The 23514-nt window shown below is 33.3% G+C and overlaps 1 protein-coding gene across 4 annotated transcripts; it reads right to left on the reverse strand.

The window, feature by feature from the left end:
* Positions 1–845: 845 nt before the first annotated feature.
* LOC127858973 (uncharacterized) lies at positions 846–22766 on the reverse strand. 4 transcript variants are annotated; one of them, XM_052396363.1, is made up of 3 exons: positions 22417–22766; positions 2075–2172; positions 846–1916 (listed from the first exon to the last, which is right to left on the reverse strand). In XM_052396363.1, exons 2-3 carry the CDS (start codon positions 2122–2124, stop codon positions 1514–1516), a joined length of 453 nt encoding a protein of 150 aa, XP_052252323.1. In that variant the 5' UTR covers positions 2125–2172; positions 22417–22766; the 3' UTR covers positions 846–1513. The 4 variants fall into 4 exon arrangements, with proteins under 4 accessions (XP_052252323.1, XP_052252322.1, XP_052252321.1 ...); XM_052396362.1 differs by lacking the exon at positions 22417–22766 and adding an exon at positions 11225–11329; XM_052396361.1 differs by lacking the exon at positions 22417–22766 and adding an exon at positions 10921–11138.
* Positions 22767–23514: the final 748 nt, after the last annotated feature.

Here is a 23514-nt window from a genome sequence, read left to right on the forward strand (position 1 = left end):
CACTGCTCTTTATACTTTTACATGTTAACATGTTGACAAAAATATGGAAGTAAGTACTAAATATGAGAAGATAGCCTTTAAGTGTAAACGCGTTGCGCTGGAAATTCTCTGAAAATAAAAGGTGCACGCACAAACTGTATTGATGTCGAGAATTGAGTGTAAAACTGTTCTATCTATTAAGCCTTTTCATTAGAAATAAAATTGTTTCATGCAGTAAAACAGTGTTACAAAGACGCGGATATGTTTCCAATGTTCTGGTGGTATACTCAAATCAGCCAATGGAATAAATGAAGTGTATTCATTCGTACCTAGCCGCGGGAAATTTTATTTGAATTTTATTGGACACTTACAAAGGTCAGGAGAGGTGAAAAGCTGGCTTAATACAGCTTACGCCGAAAAATAGATTACTGAACCAGGTTAACCAACATTGTGTCACACCGGTCTTACTAAGTATAGAGGTGACAATAACGTAGTGACGTCACAATCTATGTATAGAATTGGCCAATCATGATACATCGTCTATCTCGGATTCCTCCGTAAGATAGGCTCTGGGTTGGTTACCAGACAACTCGCCCCAAAGCCAACTCGCCCCAGGACAAGTCGCCCCGAAAATCTGGACAAGTCGCCCCAAATATATTGGACAACTCGCCCCAATCGAAAGACAACTCGCCCCAAATAAAAGACAACTCGCCCCAAATTAAATGACAGCGTGCAACGAAATATTTTGTCATATATATAATACTCTTTGTGAAAAAAATGTATTAAATAACATTTTTGACTTTAAAAGGAATGCTGAATACACAAAACGAATAATACATGGGGAAAAAAATAAAAATAGAAATGTGTTATATTCATAATTTTATTCATAATTTATAACAATTACAGACCCACGATACTAACATTTGTTTTTATTGAAAACATACAAAGCATCAATTTTAGCATATTAAATGAAATAAATAACACAGATTTATGAATGAAAAGACAATTCAAAATATTATCAAACATTTCCATTTATTAACTCATTTTAAAAATAATTTTAAAACACAGTTTGTAATGAGCCTTGATGAATAATATCAAACATTTCAAACATCCGTAATAATTAACACAAACTTTCACAAAATATTATCAAACATTTCCAACATCTTTAATACTTTTAAAACATTACAAACACAGGTTGTAATGAGCCATGATGAATATTATCAAACATTTCAAACATCCGTAATAATTAAACACAAACTTTCACACAGAAACAAGCTTTTAAACACAATGGTTGAAACATTTCTAACAATCAGAAGAAAAAAAAACAACAAATGAGCAATAATTTATTTCAATTTAATCTAGCAACTTTCAGGCAGGCATTTGGTCCGTAAATGATGAATATTATCAAACATTTAAAAAATATAATAATGGTAAAACATTACAAACACACAGTAACTTTCACACACAAACAAGCTTTTCAAAAACAAGGGTTGAAACATTTCCAACAATCAGAAAGACATCAAATGAGCAACGTTCATGCCTTTGGTCCATAAATGCCACTGCATTTCCTCAGTAGGCCGTTGACTGACAATTCTCCGCTCTCGTATGCTTCCCACAGCTTGAAGATTTTTCCCTGGATAGACGTGTTCTTCCTTCGTTGTCGCCTGGATAGCTTTCCTTCTGATACCATCTTCACCTGTGTTGGGAGAAGGGAAGCCTCTTCACAAAGAAGGGTCAGTAGTAGGTAGAAAGGCAAATTGGCTTTCTTGGCGTGCTGATTTAGTTTCAAGTGCCACCCTTCACAGTCATTATTTGTTCGGACACTCCGACCAAACACGCTCCAATTTTCAGGTCCCCACACCGAAGATTTAAGCCATGTCCTGTCCACATACTCTAGCAGGTCGGCCAGGCGTTCGTCTGTTGTTTTTTCTTTCAGTCTGAAACAAATTAAAATGAATCAGTACTATTACAAGAGACCAGTAATTTGTAAAGTAATAGTCTGAACGGTTTTTCGATTTATTTCTAAATAAGTGAAACGTGGCCATCCCAGTTATTTTTTGTATTTCTTTGTGTATTTGTCAAATATATAATCTACCTCATAATCGCTGGTTCCACATGTTCCGCTGGCAGGAACGGTATAGACATGACCTTGCGGACAAAGGTGAATACAGTGTCGCGTTGACTGTAGGCGCTCTGTAAAATCAATGAAATACTATATAATAAGTGATATGAAACATCGGCATTTGTATGTGTTATTTTTTTCCTAGATTTATGTAACGGTTAATGGTCGCCATCTTTCGAACTACTGGTTACAATACACTAAATGATCGCTTCATGTAGGGCTGTACTCTCTAAAAAAAATCATAGTTGACAGGAAGGCATGTTTGACACTTTTTACCATTATTGGGGTGTGATCTTGCGGAGATAATGGTAGGGCATGAATAGGTGTTCACAACTGAATCCCTGAAATATGATACACTTGAAGACTAAAGTAAACCATTGCAGTAGAAAAGGTTACATTTCACTAAGAAACGACCGAAAAAAAAAGTTGCAAAAACAGTCGATTTTGATTTGTGTCAAGTTCTTTCTTGCTTTGTACATGACATATCTTTTTTATTGCATAAATCGATTCCGCTTAGAATGGCCTTTAAGAAAAGGTATGGTTATGGGGTCTCTATGTGCAAAATGTTGCATTTATTTTCGCTCAAAGTTGTCGCTTTTACTTTGAATTATATAGGGAAACTATTTGGTGTATTATGACCTAAACGCAAAACCAGGCCTAGTCACAAAGGAGCTGTATTTACAGAAAATCATCATTTTTTTAGTGGGATATGACGCGTTTTGGCAAATTTCACGGAATAAATGCGTTTGTTTCGCGAATTTAAGGAGCATCGTGAGTTTTTAAGAAAAAAATACGTTTTCAGAGGAAAATAAGAAAAAAAAACGTACAAAAACTCGTCTTGATTATCTCAAATCGCAACAATTTGTGCTGAAAGAGCTCATGAACACGTTTTAATAGTTGTTTACTTCTTTTTCTACATAGCTTGTAACAATATTCCAGTATTTTGACCGATTGTAATTATTTAGGGTAATCGTTTTGCGCCTGAACGCCCGTTATAAATCAAAGCTCCGAACGCGAAAGCCACATGGCTTATCAGGCGTTATAATAAAATGCATTTTCAAGCATTTCTACGTGAAAGATCGGTCTGAAAATTGGCATGCACATAGAAAATAGGTTTATAAGTACAGAGAAGTGCTTATTTTTCGCGATGTTAACAGTCAACGTTGTCTTATAGGTTACAATACACTAAATGATCGCTTCATGTAGGGCTGTACTCTCTAAAAAAATATCATAGTTGACAGGAAGGCATGTTTGACACTTTTTACCATTATTGGGGTGTGATCTTGCGGAGATAATGGTAGGGCATGAAAAGGTGTTCACAACTGAATCCCTGAAATATGATACACTTGAAGACTAAAGTAAACCATTGCAGTAGAAAAGGTTACATTTCACTAAGAAACGGCCGAAAAAAAAAGTTGCAAAAACAGTCGATTTTGACTTGTGTCAAGTTCTTTCTTGCTTTGTACATGACATATCTTTTTTATTGCATAAATCGATTCCGCTTAGAATGGCCTTTAAGAAAAGGTATGGTTATGGGGGTCTCTATGTGCAAATGTTGCATTTATTTTCGCTCAAAGTTGTCGCTTTTACATTGAATTATATAGGGAAACTATTTGGTGTATTATGACCTACTTTCAAAAGTACAACAACAACAATAACAGTAGGAGACAATTTTAATTGCGAAAAGTTGAAAAATTGAGTACATGACTTTGTGTCACGGTTGTTGAGTGGAATAGTGTTATTTTCAACTGTGTACGAAGCATTTGAACTGGTAGTGGAATAACCGAATTGTTGGTGGAAATACTTAAATATAGGCCCTATGTGGAATTTAGAAATATATCTAGTAATTCATCATCGTGTAGAATGAATTATCATCAGCATCATTTCTGTGGAACATTGCAATATTCAAAATGCAAGTGTTTCATAGCTATGGTGCTTTTGACATAGTTCACTAACCATCAAGACTGAAATGATTCATTCACACAGGTAAAGTAAATAATTGAATTTGTGCAGAATGTTTATTTTTTACAAATTATTATTTAATTTGACAAATTTATTTTAGATAAATTGCACTGAAACTCAAAGTCTAAAGCTTAGTAAGACACTTAAGCCAGTTTTCTGAGAAGAAACAATACTTGTTCAGAGAATAGCAGGCTCATGCCGCCTCTGGTTTATTTATTTTGCCTCGGCCTTTAACCTGGGTCGTTTTGATTTCAGGTGTTTAGCCCCCATATCAGCAAGGCTCTCGACCCTATATGTAGTTATTCATATTGTTTAAAGATTTTGAGAACCCTCACTCGATGCCAGTGGGGATAAAACAGGGACCTTCTTATAGCTAGATGAATGCATCAAATATGCCAGCAACACTTTATAATCAATAACTTTATAATTGATGATTCTGTTCTTTTAACTACATGTTTGTACATTACTAATTTACCAAAACAATGTGAAACACATTTTTATGCCCCCAAAGGAGGGCATATAGTGATTGCACTGTCCGTCTGTCTATCCGTCACACTTTGCATTTAGGTTTCGAAAAAATGCTCATAACTTCTATGTTGCTTCAGATGTAACATTCATATTTGATATGCATGTGTATATGGACAAGGCCTTCCCATACACACACAAATTTTGACCCCTTTGACCTTGAACTTAGGGTCAGCGTTTAGCCTTAGGTTTTGAAAAATGCTCATAACTTCTATTAAAGCGTTTATCGGGGGCGTATGTCATCCTACGGAGACAGCTTTGTTTTTGCTACTGTCCTCTGCACAAACCATGATATATCTGCCTATATGCATCCAACCAAATCAGTAAAACTATTTGTCACTTAATTACAGTAAACTTATTGCATGTTAACTTTTCAACAATATATATATATATATATATATATATATATATATATATATATATATATATATATATATATATATATAACAGATCTTGAAAAAAACACACATCAAACTTCAAATTGTTTTAGTAAATTATAGGCTATAATTGGTATTGTGACATTGACACCACTCATGCATGCGACTATACAATTATACAACTATGGGACACATTATTTATGAGAAATTCCAATACATCAACATAATGTCTCAGATTTAAGGCAGATAATCTGGTGCTTTTTTGCTGCCATTTTTACTATTACACATTTTTTCATTCTATGTTATGATGCATTGATCTTGTTTCTAAATTAACCAAGCAATCATGTTAAACTTTTGAAGAAAGATGTTGTCTGATAAATATGGAAAATATAATCACTACAAAGTGAACAAAATTCAGTTGAATACTGTGACCAACGAAGATTTGCCAAAGAGCAATTCAGATCATGATTTAAATTAAATACAAGTAATATGAAAGTCTGCCTATTGGATACCAGTTAAGACTTATTTGTCAAATCTTCACATTAATTTTCCCTTAGCCATGTAGAATTGGGGACTAAATACCATAAAGTCATGTAAAAAGAGCAGGGTATAGCACGCTGCTATTGATCTCTTGAGCTTTCACATGAATTTTACGGGTAATTTTCATACAACAAATGATATATAGTGTAATGATAAAGCATTATGAGCACAAATTATATCTCTTACTAGTTGTGCAAAAATCATTTAAGTGTCACATTTCAAAAGAAAATTTATATAAAAAGGTATTATTAATTGTTAAAACATTATAAAAGGTTATTTCAATTCACTAAAGCATTTAATTACAAAAACAAGTGCATTTTATGTCCATTATAATACATGATCTGCATTTGATGTGCATTTAATACACTTAAAAATGCAGACAAGACACACTTCTAACAGAAACAAATGTTTTTTTTCTGCTTTTTTCCAGCATTAATACTCTTCAAGTGTATTTTTTATCATCCCAAATACACTTTACCAGGAAAAAGGTATGTTAAAATGTATTTTTAGTTTGTTCTAAGTTAATTTTCAAATGCATTAAGACACTCTTTTTTTGCAAAAAATGTTGAACAAAAACTTGAAAAAATTTAATATACTAAAGTGTAGTAATAATTAAAGTTTTGTATGAGCATCAAAAACAGTGTCAAATTCATACCAGTGCCTATTTAGTAGCAGTAGGCCTTATATGGTCTACTTGTGGTAGAAATAATGCATTTTGTATAATACAACATACATAAATTAAAAAATATAGCTGCCCATACAGATCAATACAAGGTTCAATTAACTACACTATGCAAAGTTGAAATATGACATCAAGCTTGGAATAATCTTTTCAATAATGAATAATATGCTGTTTTAATTTATAAGTGAAATAGACACTTGCATATAAAAACTGATTTTACATCAAAACTGAATGTTTAATTTGATTTTTAGCTCCACTGGCCATAGGTCCTGTGTCCATCGTGCGTCCGTGCATTAACTTTTCCTTTAAACATCTTTTTCTCCTAAACTACTGGTCCAATTCTGATGAAATTTCTTAGGAATGTTCCTGGGGTGAACCTCTTTCAAATTTGTTCAAAATATGCCCCTGGGGTCAAATTTGACTGCCCTGGGGTCACAAAATTGAAAATTTGCTTATATAAGGCCTATTTTGTGAAAACTTTCAAAATCTCCCGTCCATAACCATTGGGCCTAGGGCTATCACATTTGGTATGTAGAGACATCTAATAGTCCTCTACCAAATTTGTTCAAATTATGCCCCTGGGGTCAAATTTGACCCTGCCCCGGGGGTCACAAAATTGAACATATGCTTATATAGGGTATATTTTGTGAAAACTTTACAAATCTTCTCGTCCATAACCATTGGGCCTAGGGCTACCAAATGAAATTTGGTATGTAGTGGCATGTAATAGTTCTCTACCAAGTTTGTTCAAATTATGCCCCTTGGGTCAAATTTGACCCTGCCGGGGTCACAAAACTGAACATACGCTTATATGGGGCCTATTTTGTGAAAACTTAAAAAATCTTGTTGTCCATAACAATTGGGCCTATGGCTACCAAATTTGGTATGTAGTGACATCTAATAAACCTCTACCAAATTTGTTCAAATAATGCCTCTGGGGTCAACTTTGACCCTGCCCCGGGGGGTCACAAAATTGAATAAACGCTTATAAAGCGCCTATTTTGTGAAATCTTTAAAAATCTTCTTGTCGAAAACCATTTGGACTATAGCTACCAAATTTGGTATGCAGTAACATCTTATAGTCCTCTACCAAGTTTGTTCAAATTATGCCCTTTGGGTCAAATTTGATCCTGACCCGCAGGTCACAAAATTGAACATTATATACGCCTATATCTTGCTTATTTTGTGAAAACTTTAAAAATATTCTTGTTCTTAACTCTAGGACCTAGGGCTACCACATTTTGTATGTAGTGAGATATAGTAGTCCTCTACAAAGTTTGCTCAAATTATGCCCCTGTGGTTAAATTTGACCCAGCCCAGAAGGTCACAAAAGTGTACATGTGCTTAAATAGGGCCTATATTGAAGTATTTGCACATGCAGAGAAATTTGTTTCAGCCTTTTTGTTCAGCAGTGGAGCGATACAGGGCCATCATGGCCCTCTTGTTTAAATACTCAAAAAATGAAACCGTGTTCATGCTTGCATGAACACAGTTTATAAATGCTGTCAGAATTATAAAATATGCAATTACTATAAATACAAATGCCAGGGAAAAGTGCTTTTTGTACTAAAAAATTCGAATGAATATTACAATAATACATTCTGAATACTTTAGTATGTAATTAACAGTTTTGTCTGAGAAAATCACTAAATTTTATATATTTATTCAAATTCACATAATTCATATTTCAAAAACACATAATTACTTCAAATCCTTTCATACAATACTGAAAAAAATGCACGGTTTCTGATTGTTATTGATTCTTTATTAATTTATACATGTACCATTTTTAGCTCATCTATTTAAAAAAAAAAAATTATGAGCTATTGTCATCACCTTGGCGTCGGCGTCTGCGTCCGGTTAAGTTTTGCGTTTAGGTCCACTTTTCTCAGAAAGTATCAATGCTATTGCATTCAAACTTGGTACACTTACTTACTATCATAAGGGGACTGGGCAGGCAAAGTTAGATAACTCTGGCGTGCATTTTGACTGAATAATGTGCCCTTTTTATACTTAGAAAATTGAAAATTTTGGTTAAGTTTTGTGTTTAGGTCCACTTTTTTCAGAAAGTATCAATGCTATTGCATTCAAACTTGGTACATTTACTTACTATCATGAGGGGACTGGGCAGGCAAAGTTAGATAACTCTGGCGTGCATTTTGACAGAATTATGTGCCCTTTTTATACTTAGAAAATTGAAAATTTTGGTTAAGTTTTGTGTTTAGGTCCATTTTATTCCTTAAGTATCAAAGCTATTGCATTCATACTTGCAACACTTACTAACTATCATAAGGGGACTGTGCAGGCAAAGTAATGTTATTCTGACTGGTATTTTGACAGAATTATGTGCCCTTTTTATACTTAGAATATTGAAAATTTGGTTATGTTTTGTGTTTAGGTCCACTTTATTCCTACAGTATCAAAGCTATTGCTTTCATACTTGCAACACTTGCAAACTATCATAAGGGTACAGTAAAAGGACAAGTTGCATAACTCTGGATGTCATTTTTACGGAATTATGGCCCTTTTTTGACTTAGTAACTTTTAATATATGGTTAAATTTTGTGTTTCGATCCACTTTACTTCTTAAGTATCAAGGCTATTGCTTTCAAACTTCAAATACTTTCATGCTATCATGAGGTTACTGTACCTGGCAAGTTGAATTTTACCTTGACCTTTGAATGACCTTGACTCTCAAGGTCAAATTATTAAATTTTGATAAAATTGCCATAACTTCTTTATTTATGATTAGATTTGATTGATACTTTGACAAAAACTACTCTTACCTGACATACCACAAATGACCCCCCCCTTCCCCCCCCATTTTTTTTTTTTAATTTAATCACACAAATGACCACCACACCCTCACACTATACCCCCCCCCCACCCCACCCCCTCCCCAATTTTTTTTTTAAACAGTTAAAAAACAAAACTATTTATTTTGATTATTTTATGTTTGAAATACCGCCCAACCATCGCACCCAGGAATCCCCGCCCCCACCCCCCCTCCCACCACCCGAATCTCCCCCCCCTAATTTTTTTTTTTTTTTTAAATCATCTCACAAATTACCACCACACCCTCACACTATACCCCCCCCACCTCACCCCCCCCCCCCATTTTTTTTTTGAAACGGTTAAAAAACACAAATATTTATTTTTATTATTTTATGTTTGAAATACTGTCCAACCATCGCACCCAAGAATCCCCCCCCCCACCCCCCGATTTTTTTTTCTTTTCCTTTTATTCGCATTTTTGGAAGATAATGTAATAAATGTCCACAACCCCACACAATGCACCCCTCTTCACTCCACCCCTCCCTCCTTTGTGATTGAAAATGAGAGTCCCTTCACCTTTAAAAAGAAAATAGATGAGCGGTCTGCACCCACAAGGCGGTGCTTTTGTTTAATCTTGATGCATCCTCAATTGTATTATGCACATCTTAATCTGTTTTAACAATTATAATATAAAGATTAAGGCTGACTCAGTAAAATAATAATCCATGATTTCTGCAGTACTTGCAGACAAACTAGGAATACTGCTGTGATATTATCTATCTATCTAATGGGATATTAATTTGGCTTCAATAGAAAAAAATCAAAGCATACCCATGTATATAATGTGTATGTATATATATAGGACTTTTATTTTCAGACAAAGTAGAGTGAAGCTTAAAACAGTATCCAATTGTAACAGTCAATTTTGGGAAAATCAACCTTATAATTATTTTCTGTGTTGGTCAATGTCATAATTGGTATAAAATGTATATTGAACTGGAAGTTTCTTTATTTTAAATGATATTATTTGCTTGGTCAGCCATAATTGTCACAATCAAGTGGTCTTTTTACACTGTAGTTTTCTCACTGACTATGGGTTTGTTCTGAGAATGAGCCACACTTAGTATCGTTGGGGAGATGAGTTGTCAATTTTATGTTTATCAGTCTTACATAATCCAGTATACCTGTAAAAAGGGAATTTGTTACTAATAATCACACAATATACACAATTAAAATTGTATGCATTTAGATTTATTTAGTACTACGATTAATCATTTTTCAAAAATATGTAGCAAACATTATATTATATAATGCTGCAATACTAAAGTAAATTACTAATTAAAGGTCGCTGATGTGTAATGGATGTGGTGTCCACCTAATGATCTGGAGGTCACTGGTTTGATCCCCAGTGTGGGAGCATTCTTAAGAAATCTCCAAGAGACACCCAAGTACTGGTTCTAGGCCCAGGAAACGAACTCAAGAGCATTTCACATACATGTACGTAGTTAGTACTTTAAATTTAATCGAACTAAAAATGGGTTAAAACTAACAACTGAAACCCTTATTAATACATTTTATTTTGAATCAAGCAAATGTGGAAATTCATTAAAAATAATGAGTAAAATTTAAAAATTCTACTTTAAAGTAATCATGATAATTTAGATTATTTTCAGAATATTTAATGATGATAATGATACAATTATTTATTCCCTAAATGATAAAAATAAAACATGTTATGTTAATTTATGAAAAAACACGTTTATTTTTATCAATATCATGGTAATTACAACTAGATACAGGCAATTAGATCAGAAACGTGCATTAATTATATTAATGAACAACGCAGACATTTGTAGTGATTTATGGTCACTATTTGATTAACGTTCTATACATGACCTGTCATAAAAGGTATTTTTTAGCCAGTACTACAATCGGCAATGATAGTCTGTATTGCATACATATTCCAACGTCTATTATCGATTCGCTTCCTCAAACTGAACAAGTATTTAATGTTTACATCGCGAAACGTAATGCATCCAGTTTCACTTTCGGTTTGGTTGGTTTTGTAAACACCGTAATTTCATCTTAAGAATTGGATGATAGGGTGATTAAATAATAATGGAAAAGTAAATCACTTGGATAATAGGTTAAAATGCAACACAAATGAACGTTAATAGTGCTCTTAATATCAAAGTTTCGGTAAAAAGTTTGGCGCTAGTTCAACGCGCATCGTATACAGCCTCATAACAATAGACTGACAACCTTTTGGGTAGTAAAGTAGTAATACAAGGCAATATGGCGACCGTTAGCCACGAGGCCACGAGGAATCCGAGATAGCCGATGTATCACGATTGATTGATTTATGAAATAAATCGTCTGCTGATCCAGAGTGTAGAAGGGGGGGCTGAACGGGCAGGTATAAAACCCGGAACTATCCGGAAATCTTTATGGTAAAACCCGGAACCGATATAAATGGTTATAACTTCATTATTATTCGTCCGATATTAATTATAATGGTACCGTTGTAAAGAAGATCCTCTACAGATTCTAACCATATCAAAATATTTTATGGCAGGGTCGTAGTCGGCCTGTAAATCGCGGACAAAGTCGGCCTGTTTTAACGTTTTTTTTTACACACGCAAATGCCGAAAAGAAAACCCGGAACCGATATAAATGGTTATAACTTTATTATTATTCGTCCGATATTAATTATAATGGTACCGTTGTAAAGAAGATCCTCTACAGATTCTAACCATATCAAAATATTTTATGGCAGGGTTGTAGTCGGCCTGTAAATTGCGGACAAAGTCGGCCTGTTTTAACGTTTTTTTTTACACACGCAAATGCCGAGAAGAAAACCCGGAACCGATATAAATGGTTATAACTTCATTATTATTCGTCCGATATTAATTATAATGGTACCGTTGTAAAGAAGATCCTCTACAAATTCTAACCATATCAAAATATTTTATGGCAGGGTCGTAATCGGCCTGCAAATCGCGGACAAAGTCGGCCTATTTTAACGTTTTTTTTTACACACGCAAATGCCGAAAAGAAAACCCGGAACCGATATAAATGGTTATAACTTCATTATTATTCGTCCGATATTAATTATAATGGTACCGTTGTAAAGAAGATCCTCTACAGATTCTAACCATATCAAAATATTTTATGGCAGGGTCGTAGTCGGCCTGTAAATCGCGGACAAAGTCGGCCTGTTTTAACGGTTTTTTTTACACACGCAAATGCCGTAAAGAAAACCCGGAACCGATATAAATGGTTATAACTTCATTATTATTCGTCCGATATTAATTATAATGGTACCGTTGTAAAGAAGATCCTCTACATTTTCTAACCATATGAAAATATTTTATGGCAGGATCGTAGTCGGCCTGTAAATCGCGGACAAAGTCGGCCTGTTTTAACGGTTTTTTTACACACGCAAATGCCGTAAAGAAAACCAGGAACCGATATAAATGGTTATAAATGCATTATTATTCGTCCGATATTAATTGTAATGGTACCGTTGTAAAGAAGATCCTCTACAGATTCTAACCATATCAAAATATTTTATGGCAGGGTCGTAGTCGGCCTGCAAATCGCGGACAAAGTCGACCTGTTTTATTCCGTAGTATGGTTCTGATATTCTAGATGTAGTCAGAAGATATGACCAAACATTTACAAGGGTGTTTTAATGATATAATAGAATAACACTAACACATACAAGCGTGTTTTTATTTACATTGCCTCGATCAAAATGCTCAACCTTATTCAACATATGAATATTTTTTTTTCTTAACCAAGGAAACATACATGCTTTATAAAATGAACACTTTTTCATATACGGAATACTGTATAAATACTGTGTTTGACGGTAATAGCCGTTTTACTGAGACAGTGAATTGTGTGAATAACAATTTAAACATACATATTAACCTTTGTATGGGGGAATTAGGTATTCAGATTCAGGAACAATTGGGGTTAATAGAATCAGATATTCCAATGGCCATAACTTTCTAAATAATAGACAGTACATAACTTTCCGCAATTACGCACAACTGCATGTCGCCCTGAATAATGTCCATGAGTTGAAAGAAAATCAATTGAAATTGCAAGGAGATGCGTTCACACAAAATTATTCTTATACTAAGTATATTGAAGATATAATCATATGGTCATTATTTCAGTTTAATGGCATGCGATGTTTAAATTTCCGAATAAATGAAGTGTAAAAAAAATGAAATTATTGAATACTAACTATTTACTACATTTAATCTTTAAAAAATCACAATTTGGAAAACTCACGTTTTTTCGCAAATATTGCAAGTTCGCGACTCATTTTCACAATTCTGAAGAATTCGCGACTTCAGAAATTTCACAAATTAGGCATGTTTCTTCAATGGCCATTATATACTTTCTTTAGCGCGTTACATGACTTAACGAGTGTTGGTTTCTATTCAAATCTGCTAAATACTGCGCTCTTAATTAGAATCGCATAAACGGTTTTGGTGGCATTGTTGATGACGTAAATTACTTAGATTATAAGACTTATACTACTAAATGCTGATTGAGCAAATACGACGTAAACAGATCATAATTTCAACAAAGTCATAATCTTGATGCAATTTATATTTTTATGAACGTGTTTACACGAGCATTAATTTGTACCCGCGCTTTCGGTAAATCTAGTAACCGTTTATAGATATATAAATATATTTACGTAAAACAATGACACTGCGATAAGATGCACTAACGCGCATAATTTAAAATGGTTTAAGAAATCAAGTATATTATGACCAGGTCGGAAATTAACTCATTAGCAATGGTTACCCACGCTTGATTTATAACTAACAGACCCTAAAAACAACGACAATATTTACATAGCTTACAATTAAAGACTATATCAGTTATAAATTATGTCAACCCTCCTGAACATCAACATACAACGGACAGTGAACGAGTACATGTATTTCATCCTCGATCTTATCTGTACAATGAAAACAAGTTCTGTTACATAGCTCATTATTTTCATTCCGGCCGGTCTCTAGCCTGACTACTGAACATACTAATATTCGCGAATAAACCTGAGTTCACAGAAATGAATGCTATTTACATTATTATTTCATGTTTCAAAATCAGTGTGCACTTAATCAACTAGATCTAATAATTAGCACTTACTCATTCGTACAATAACAAAAAATCTGTATAAATTAAGACTCGTTTCATGAAGACTGAAATCAAAATCATGATGAGAGCTCGAATATACGAATTTGAGTTTTTTAGTGAATTTTACTTTAAACGAGAACATTGCACTATGAATGCATACTAATTCGTTGATTTTGGACCATTTCGTACAAGTTTTTACCCGCAGCCTTGGAGCGTTCAAGTCTCTCTCTCTCTCTCTCTCTGGTGTTAAATGCAATATACGTTTACAATCTCATATTTTTGTGCAGTTATTTCAGCTTGTGGTCTTGTTTACATAAGACGTTTAAAACGATTTTACTACTAGCGAAAGGCAAGTCAGTCTTTCGTTGATTTTTTTGTTCTAAAAAGTGCTTTCTGCAATGCGTGCTTATACTTTTGTAAGATACGCTAAAGAGAAGTACAATTCCTTTTACCAAAATATGAATCATTTTCTGCACACGTGAAATGCAAATTATTTCATTGCGAATGAGATGCTAATAGACTGATGTAATGACAGCGATGAATTTAAAGAATCTGTTTGTCTTACATGTACACTATACATGAAAGGAAGGTATCATTACTCTCGTTTATTTTATATATATTATTATGAAAAATTATTTTGTTAAAGGCATAGTCAAACGGAAAAACTTTTCATGGTTATTATAATATATCATTCCTTCACTAAAATGAATGATATATCTTTGGATAGTTGTCAATTTTGTGGTTTAAATTTGAAATGTCATAATATGTAACGTCTCTTACAGAGTATATTATATATACGATTTTGTAGTGACTGTCATGTTTTATACATAGCACACACAATGCACCCATATCCGATTTTTCGTCATTTAAAGTCAAAAGTTTCAATTGGTTGCATCAAAATATCACTCACTACAAGTTGGTTTTTAACTACTTCAAAAAATGAAAATGCCCCTTTAATTGACTATAGAGGATTTGACACCATTGAGTTAATGCTGTTAGTACAGATGACATAATAGTTTCAGATTTTAATTCGCACCGTTCGCTTAACTCAACGTTCAATGGCACGCGAACTTATTATTGTAACTAATGCAAGCTTAAAATAATATGTGAATATTTTCTAAAAAAACCACTATCCTGCGAAAATGGATCTTATTTAATTGTGGTTCCCTCTTATGTTGTCCGTCGACTTTAAGAATAATGTGTCAGTAATAAAAGTATTGTACATATTCACATGCTTTGTAATAAATGAAAGATGCAAATGTGTCCAATTCATCTTTTTCAGTGCGCTTAATGTAGCTTCTTTAATATCAAACTTAATTAGCGCCGTCTTTATTAAGGCTATGTCTATTTTAAGAACAGATTACGGGGCGCCTAGATTACAGTGAAGTTTATACTAATGTGCAACAATGATGTGGGTCCACTCTCGTTGTTTATTTTATATGTACATAACAATTTGCAATAAATGACATCAGTTATTTTCAGTAAATCCAATTTGTTCATAACAGTAGCCAGGTGCCTGAGATAGAGCTGATAAATAGGGATAACCACAGCAGGTGGCTAATACACAGTGTAGACTTCCCCTGTTTTATTATTGGAATTGTTTTTTATCTGATTGGCATTTATGAAGTGTATTAATTCGGGTCTGTTGGCGATCATTTTATGTGCAAAACTGTGTTTTTTTTTCTGACTTTTAATCGTTATGCTTTTAAACACAATTTCATGAAACCATTTAATTAAATACATTGGCGCGTTGGAACATGAATTATAAATCAAGCTGAGTGGTATCAGTTTTTAAATCGCATAACTCGCTTAAATCAACGTTCAATATCACGCACGCTTAACAAAATTATAAAAACATCACGTGATTCATTATATTGGTTTAAAAAAGTATGTACACATATGATATGTATTGTTATATTTTGTGTTTGTTTTTAATCAACAAGAAAAAATAAAACATTGTCATATATATAGCGCTTTACCTTTGCAAAATTCTACATTACATAAAGAAGTATCGTATTTGTTAAAGTGAACATGCTTGACATATTTATAATGCATTATTACAAGTAATATAGTGCACACGGAATTTGACCTTTAACTTTATGCAATCCACATTTTTAAGCGTCGTATTGTAACAGTAGCAGACAACAGGCATCAGGTTAATAAGAATAACTGATGTATTTATAGAACGTGAATAAAATCACCAAGTAACATGTTTTGAAATTACAAATAATAGTATAACATTATTCATCTATCAATGGTCATTAAAAGCTATGTTTAAAAGCAAATAATATCAAAATGTTTGCCGAAATAAACAATTGTGCTGTGTTTGTGTCACGCTCTATTGGTATTTAAGTCGGTCCATACAATCACCGAAAAGCACCGAAAGGCACTCAATTTCTCTCTCTATATATGCAATATATCGTTTCTAGCGTGTGTTAACGGGTTTAATTAGTTATTAATGGTTATATGAATGTATGTCTATACTACATTTTGCCCAAAATTGGATTAATATCGGCAATATACCGACCGAATAGCAATTCATGTGAAGACCGAAAAGCAATCAATTTCTTGTATATAAATGAAAAATTGCGTTTCTATTGTGTGTAACGGATTAAATGAGTTATAAATGGTTATATTTTATGCATACTTATACTACCTTTTGTTTATTATGATGTATTAATGCCCAAAATTGGATAAATATCGGCAATATACCGCCCGAAAAGCACTTCATGTGACGACCGAAAAGCACTCAATTTCTCGCTATATATATGAAAACTTGCGTTTCTATTGTGTGTAAACGGACTAAATTAGTTATAAATGGTTATATTTCATGCATATTTATACTACCTTGTGTTTATTATGATGTATTAATGCCCAAAATTGGATAAATATCGGCAATATACCGACCGAAAAGCACTTCATGTGAAGACCGAAAAGCACTCGATTTCTCGCAATATATATGCAAAAATGCGTTTCTATTGTGTGTTAATGGACTAAATTAGATAAAAATGGTTATATTTCATGCATATTTATACTACCTTGTGTTTATTATGATGTATTAATGCCCCATATTGGATAAATATCGGCAATATACCGACCGAAAAGCACTTCATGTGAAGACCGAAAAGCACCCCCGCGACAGCACAGAATCACCGAAAAGCACTCAATTTCTTCATATTTACATGAAAGTAAGCCATAAGTGCCGTTTATAATGGATTGAAAACATGTACGTATTAATTAAGTCATTAATCACTTCGTTAAATATTGATTTAAGTGTAAAGATCACGCACAATAGTATTTTTATTTGCAACCGAAAAGCACTATCGCGCCAGCATAGAATCACCGAAAAGCACTCAATTATTCTATATATACATGAAAGTAAACTATAAGGGCCGATTTTAATGGAGTGAAAAAATGTACATATTTATTTAGTCAATAATGACTTCGTTAAATGTTGATTTAAGTATAAAAATAAAAAAGGCAGTTCTTCTTTTCATTTGCATCAAATTAAAGGTTAAAGACCGAATGTTTAAAAAAAAACTGCTATTTTATGAATATATATCAAGCACGTACACTTAACCAAAAAATACGATATTTCTTTATTTAATGTAGAATTTTGAAAAAGTAAAGCGCTTTATACATAACAATGCTTCTTTCTGGTACTTCTTGAGTAAATAAACAACAATGTACAGCATATTATATTTGTACATAATTTATAAAAAGAACTATGCGCGTCCCATTGAACGTTGAGTTAAGCGAGAGTTGAGAATTAAATTACACATTCATTGTTTCATTATTTCTTTTTTAAATTGAAATGATTAAAAAAATAAGTCAGAAAACCAGCTTTTCTGCATTAAATGACCTTTAACAAAACGCCATCAGACCCGAATGAATAAACGTCATTTATTCCAAGCAGGTAAATAACAAATACTATAATAAAACAGGGGAAGTCTACACTGTGTATAAGCAACCTGCTGTGGGTATCGTATCAGCTCAATACACAGGAACATGGTCATAATGGCTACTGTACTGGAAAAATTGGATTTACAGTCAAAATAACCAATTTCGTTTAAGTCTACACTGTGTATTAGCAACTTGCTGTGGTGATCTTATCAGCTCAATACACAGGAACATGGCTACTGTACGGAAAAAAAATGGATTTACAGCCAAAATAACTGATTTCATTTATTGCTGAAGTGGTGTGTATTTAAATTAACAACGAGCATTGATCCACCTCACCGTTGCACATTATATTAAATTAATTAATTTAATGAACTAATTAACGGCGGCGCTAATAAAGTGTGAAGGTGGAAATTAAGAAATAAGATATATTTTCGCATGACACTGAATACACACGATACATGGATAAAATATAAATAAGACACATTTGAATCTGTCATTTCTCCAACAAAATAGCACGTAGTCACATATATAAGATAGCTTAAAGACCAGAAAACAATATAAGTTAGACACATTTGCATCTTACATATCTTAAAAAAAACAAACATGTGAATCTAAAGCAATACATTTATTACTGACACTACCTATTCTATATGTTGGCGGACAGCATAAGTTCAAAAAAGGAACCACAATTAAATAAGATCCATTTTCGAATGATAATGATTGTATAGCAAGAAGTCATATATTAATTCTAGCTAAACTTGCATTAGTTACAATAATTGTGTTCATTAAGTTCACATCAATCTGTTCTGTAAAAAGAGATAGAACAGATTAAAGACGGCGCTAATAAAGTGTGAAAGTGCGCGTGCCTTTGAACGTTGAGTTAAGCGAGAGGTGCGAATGAAATTACACATAATTAAAAACTGATACTATTGTGTCACCTTGCATTGTGCTAACATCAATAACTCAAAAGTGTCTCGATGCTCGCGCAATAAATGGTTTTAATGGAACCATTAAAATCGCTATTATTAATACAAAGCACATTAACTAAAATTCATGCTGCAATTTCTATTTAAGAGTTTCACGTCAATTAGAAAAACTTAAAACATTTACATCAATTTACGTATAAGATGATAAACAGCATGAAGTGCTTTTCGGTTGGTACATTGCCGATATATTTATAACTTGCTACCAGTTGATTATAACTATATATTTTATTTGATATTTTACATGACTGTCTTAGTCCTCTAAGCCGAAATGATCCGTAAACTAAAAAAGTTTCTTTGTGTCGTATTACTTAAACTAAATTTTGATTCACATCGTGCATCGAATCATTTCTGTCGGTCATGTCGGTTGATATTCATTATTTTCATATGGTTAGAAAATGTAGAGGATCTTCTTTACAACGGTACCATTATAATTAATATCGGACGAATAATAATGCATTTATAACCATTTATATCGGTTCCGGGTTTTCTTTACGGCATTTGCGTGTGTAAAAAAAACGTTAAAACAGGCCGACTTTGTCCGCGATTTACAGGCCGACTACGACCCTGCCATAAAATATTTTGATATGGTTAGAATCTGTAGAGGATCTTCTTTACAACGGTACCATTATAATTAATATCGGACGAATAATAATGAAGTTATAACCATTTATATCGGTTCCGGGTTTTCTTCTCGGCATTTGCGTGTGTAAAAAAAAACGTTAAAACAGGCCGACTTTGTCCGCGATTTACAGGCCGACTACGACCCTGCCATAAAATATTTTGATATGGTTAGAATCTGTAGAGGATCTTCTTTACAACGGTACCATTATAATTAATATCGGACGAATAATAATGAAGTTATAACCATTTATATCGGTTCCGGGTTTTCTTCTCGGCATTTGCGTGTGTAAAAAAAAACGTTAAAACAGGCCGACTTTGTCCGCGATTTACAGGCCGACTACGACCCTGCCATAAAATATTTTGATATGGTTAAAATCTGTAGAGGATCTTCTTTACAACGGTACCATTATAATTAATATCGGACGAATAATAATGAAGTTATAACCATTTATATCGGTTCCGGGTTTTCTTCTCGGCATTTGCCTGTGTAAAAAAAAACGTTAAAACAGGCCGACTTTGTCCGCAATTTACAGGCCGACTACGACCCTGCCATAAAATATTTTGATATGGTTAGAATCTGTAGAGGATCTTCTTTACAACGGTACCATTATAATTAATATCGGACGAATAATAATGAAGTTATAACCATTTATATCGGTTCCGGGTTTTCTTCTCGGCATTTGCGTGTGTAAAAAAAAACGTTAAAACAGGCCGACTTTGTCCGCGATTTACAGGCCGACTACGACCCTGCCATAAAATATTTTGATATGGTTAGAATCTGTAGAGGATCTTCTTTACAACGGTACCATTATAATTAATATCGGACGAATAATAATGAAGTTATAACCATTTATATCGGTTCCGGGTTTTCTTTTCGGCATTTGCGTGTGTAAAAAAAAACGTTAAAACAGGCCAACTTTGTCCGCGATTTACAGGCCGACTACGACCCTGCCATAAAATATTTTGATATGGTTAGAATCTGTAGAGGATCTTCTTTACAACGGTACCATTATAATTAATATCGGACGAATAATAATGCATTTATAACCATTTATATCGGTTCCGGGTTTTCTTCTCGGCATTTGCGTGTGTAAAAAAAAACGTTAAAACAGGCCGACTTTGTCCGCGATTTACAGGCCGACTACGACCCTGCCATAAAATATTTTGATATGGTTAAAATCTGTAGAGGATCTTCTTTACAACGGTACCATTATAATTAATATCGGACGAATAATAATGAAGTTATAACCATTTATATCGGTTCCGGGTTTTCTTTTCGGCATTTGCGTGTGTAAAAAAAAACGTTAAAACAGGCCAACTTTGTCCGCGATTTACAGGCCGACTACGACCCTGCCATAAAATATTTTGATATGGTTAGAATCTGTAGAGGATCTTCTTTACAACGGTACCATTATAATTAATATCGGACGAATAATAATGAAGTTATAACCATTTATATCGGTTCCGGGTTTTCTTCTCGGCATTTGCGTGTGTAAAAAAAAACGTTAAAACAGGCCGACTTTGTCCGCGATTTACAGGCCGACTACGACCCTGCCATAAAATATTTTGATATGGTTAAAATCTGTAGAGGATCTTCTTTACAACGGTACCATTATAATTAATATCGGACGAATAATAATGAAGTTATAACCATTTATATCGGTTCCGGGTTTTCTTCTCGGCATTTGCGTGTGTAAAAAAAAACGTTAAAACAGGCCGACTTTGTCCGCGATTTACAGGCCGACTACGACCCTGCCATAAAATATTTTGATATGGTTAGAATCTGTAGAGGATCTTCTTTACAACGGTACCATTATAATTAATATCGGACGAATAATAATGAAGTTATAACCATTTATATCGGTTCCGGGTTTTCTTCTCGGCATTTGCGTGTGTAAAAAAAAACGTTAAAACAGGCCGACTTTGTCCGCGATTTACAGGCCGACTACGACCCTGCCATAAAATATTTTGATATGGTTAGAATCTGTAGAGGATCTTCTTTACAACGGTACCATTATAATTAATATCGGACGAATAATAATGAAGTTATAAGTTAAAGTTATAACCATTTATATCGGTTCCGGGTTTTCTTTTCGGCATTTGCGTGTGTAAAAAAAACGTTAAAACAGGCCAACTTTGTCCGCGATTTACAGGCCGACTACGACCCTGCCATAAAATATTTTGATATGGTTAGAATCTGTAGAGGATCTTCTTTACAACGGTACCATTATAATTAATATCGGACGAATAATAATGAAGTTATAACCATTTATATCGGTTCCGGGTTTTACCATAAAGATTTCCGGATAGTTCCGGGTTTTATACCTCGCCTAGAAGGGGCACGAAAGCGTAACTTGTCAATGTCGTAAAACAAACAAATTATTTTTCCCTAGTTTTTTTTTAACGACAAGTGTTAGACAAAAACCTAATGTTCGCCGTTCATATTTATTTTCTATTAATCAATTGATTAATTCTGATAAAAACCATATTTTCTAACACATGTTTTAAATGTCGTTAATAACAACAAACATTACCGTAAAACTCGACCTCTGTTTGCTAGGTGTTAGTCAATATAAATTGCAGCCTTAAGAGTCTTTTGATGATTTTTGCTTTGGCAGACTCTTGGCGTCAATAGTCCACTCTATCTTTTTAATAGCGAGAGTTCCGACACGAATTTCGGTCGCATCACTCCTGAGTTAAAATACACACATATTTGTGACTATTATGAAAGAACGTTGCCTAAATAGTATATATTGAGCAAAATATATCGAAATTTACCTGTTAATAAACTTTATTTCGAGTGTGTTTCATCCAATATAAATCCTTGTATAGACGAGTTAATTGTTATTGTTTACATTCGGGATTTTCCGCGCATGCGCACTGACTGGTTGGCAAAAACACTGGTTACAGTAACGTAAAACATGTATAAAGGGCTTTTGTTTAGTCAATAAATTGATAATAAAAACGAAATAAACATTAAAACTCTTTAAAAAAAAGTGCAAATATAGCATATTTAGTACCAAATAAATGTATATTCACAAATAAAATTTCCTCTTCATAAAAATACGAAGTAGTTATTAGCATAGAGTAAACGTGATCGGAAGACTTAATACTGACAATTCCACAAAACAAAACAATAAATTAGCCGTATTCTTTCTGATAATAAGACTTGAATAAATTATATTTAAACCCTAATAAAACATATTTTAATTGTATTATAATTTTAAGTGGTGTGGATAGTGTTTTATTTCATCAGCGATCAATAGAGTCAGAGGTGCATTTAATCAATTATAAAAAAAAGCCCTAAAAAGCGGAATACAGTACTATTTTTAAATATTGGGGTAATTTTCTTTTACATTGAATGAATTTACGTTTCGTTTACATTGAATGAATATAAATTCAATTTACCATACAAACGGAAAAACCCTGCATATTAATTACGCAAATGTAACTGTCTTTGCATGTATATTGAAATCTCTATTAGTAATAAGGAGTGATAAAAATATAGCATTTTATGATAAATGCATATATTTAATTTATCTAACGGCCCCTTTTGTGACTGCTTATGTTCATGATCGTGTTTCGGACCCTGCAGTAATGTACAATCTTTACACATAATAGCGGAGTTAACTTTTGCCGGTACCCGTTAAATACCTTAATTGCATAGGAGTAAAATTGCACAATAGTTAAATGTATAGTTTTTAAACAATGTATTATTAAGTTTAACTGGCTAATAAATATATACACTCGGTCCAGTTAATACATTTCCGACAAATGTCTTCATTTTTGTTAAAATGTTAAAATATTTCATTAAAAAATTAACTTATCAGTATTTTTAGCTTTAAAATGTGGCTTACAACAGTTTGATGTGTGCTG

Source organism: Dreissena polymorpha, chromosome 14 (genome assembly GCF_020536995.1).
Source record: "Dreissena polymorpha isolate Duluth1 chromosome 14, UMN_Dpol_1.0, whole genome shotgun sequence".
In the NCBI taxonomy this organism is placed as follows: Eukaryota; Metazoa; Mollusca; class Bivalvia; order Myida; family Dreissenidae; genus Dreissena; species Dreissena polymorpha.

What these genes read in the sequence shown, in the direction of transcription:
- LOC127858973 (XM_052396363.1), bottom strand. Translation starts at nt 2,124, where the DNA reads ATGTCTATACCGTTCCTGCCAGCGGAACATGTGGAACCAGCGATTATG. An exon ending in GTGGAACCAGCGATTATGAG is followed by an intron (nt 1,917 to 2,074) that starts GTAGATTATATA and finishes AATTTGTTTCAG; the next exon opens with ACTGAAAGAAAAAACAACAG.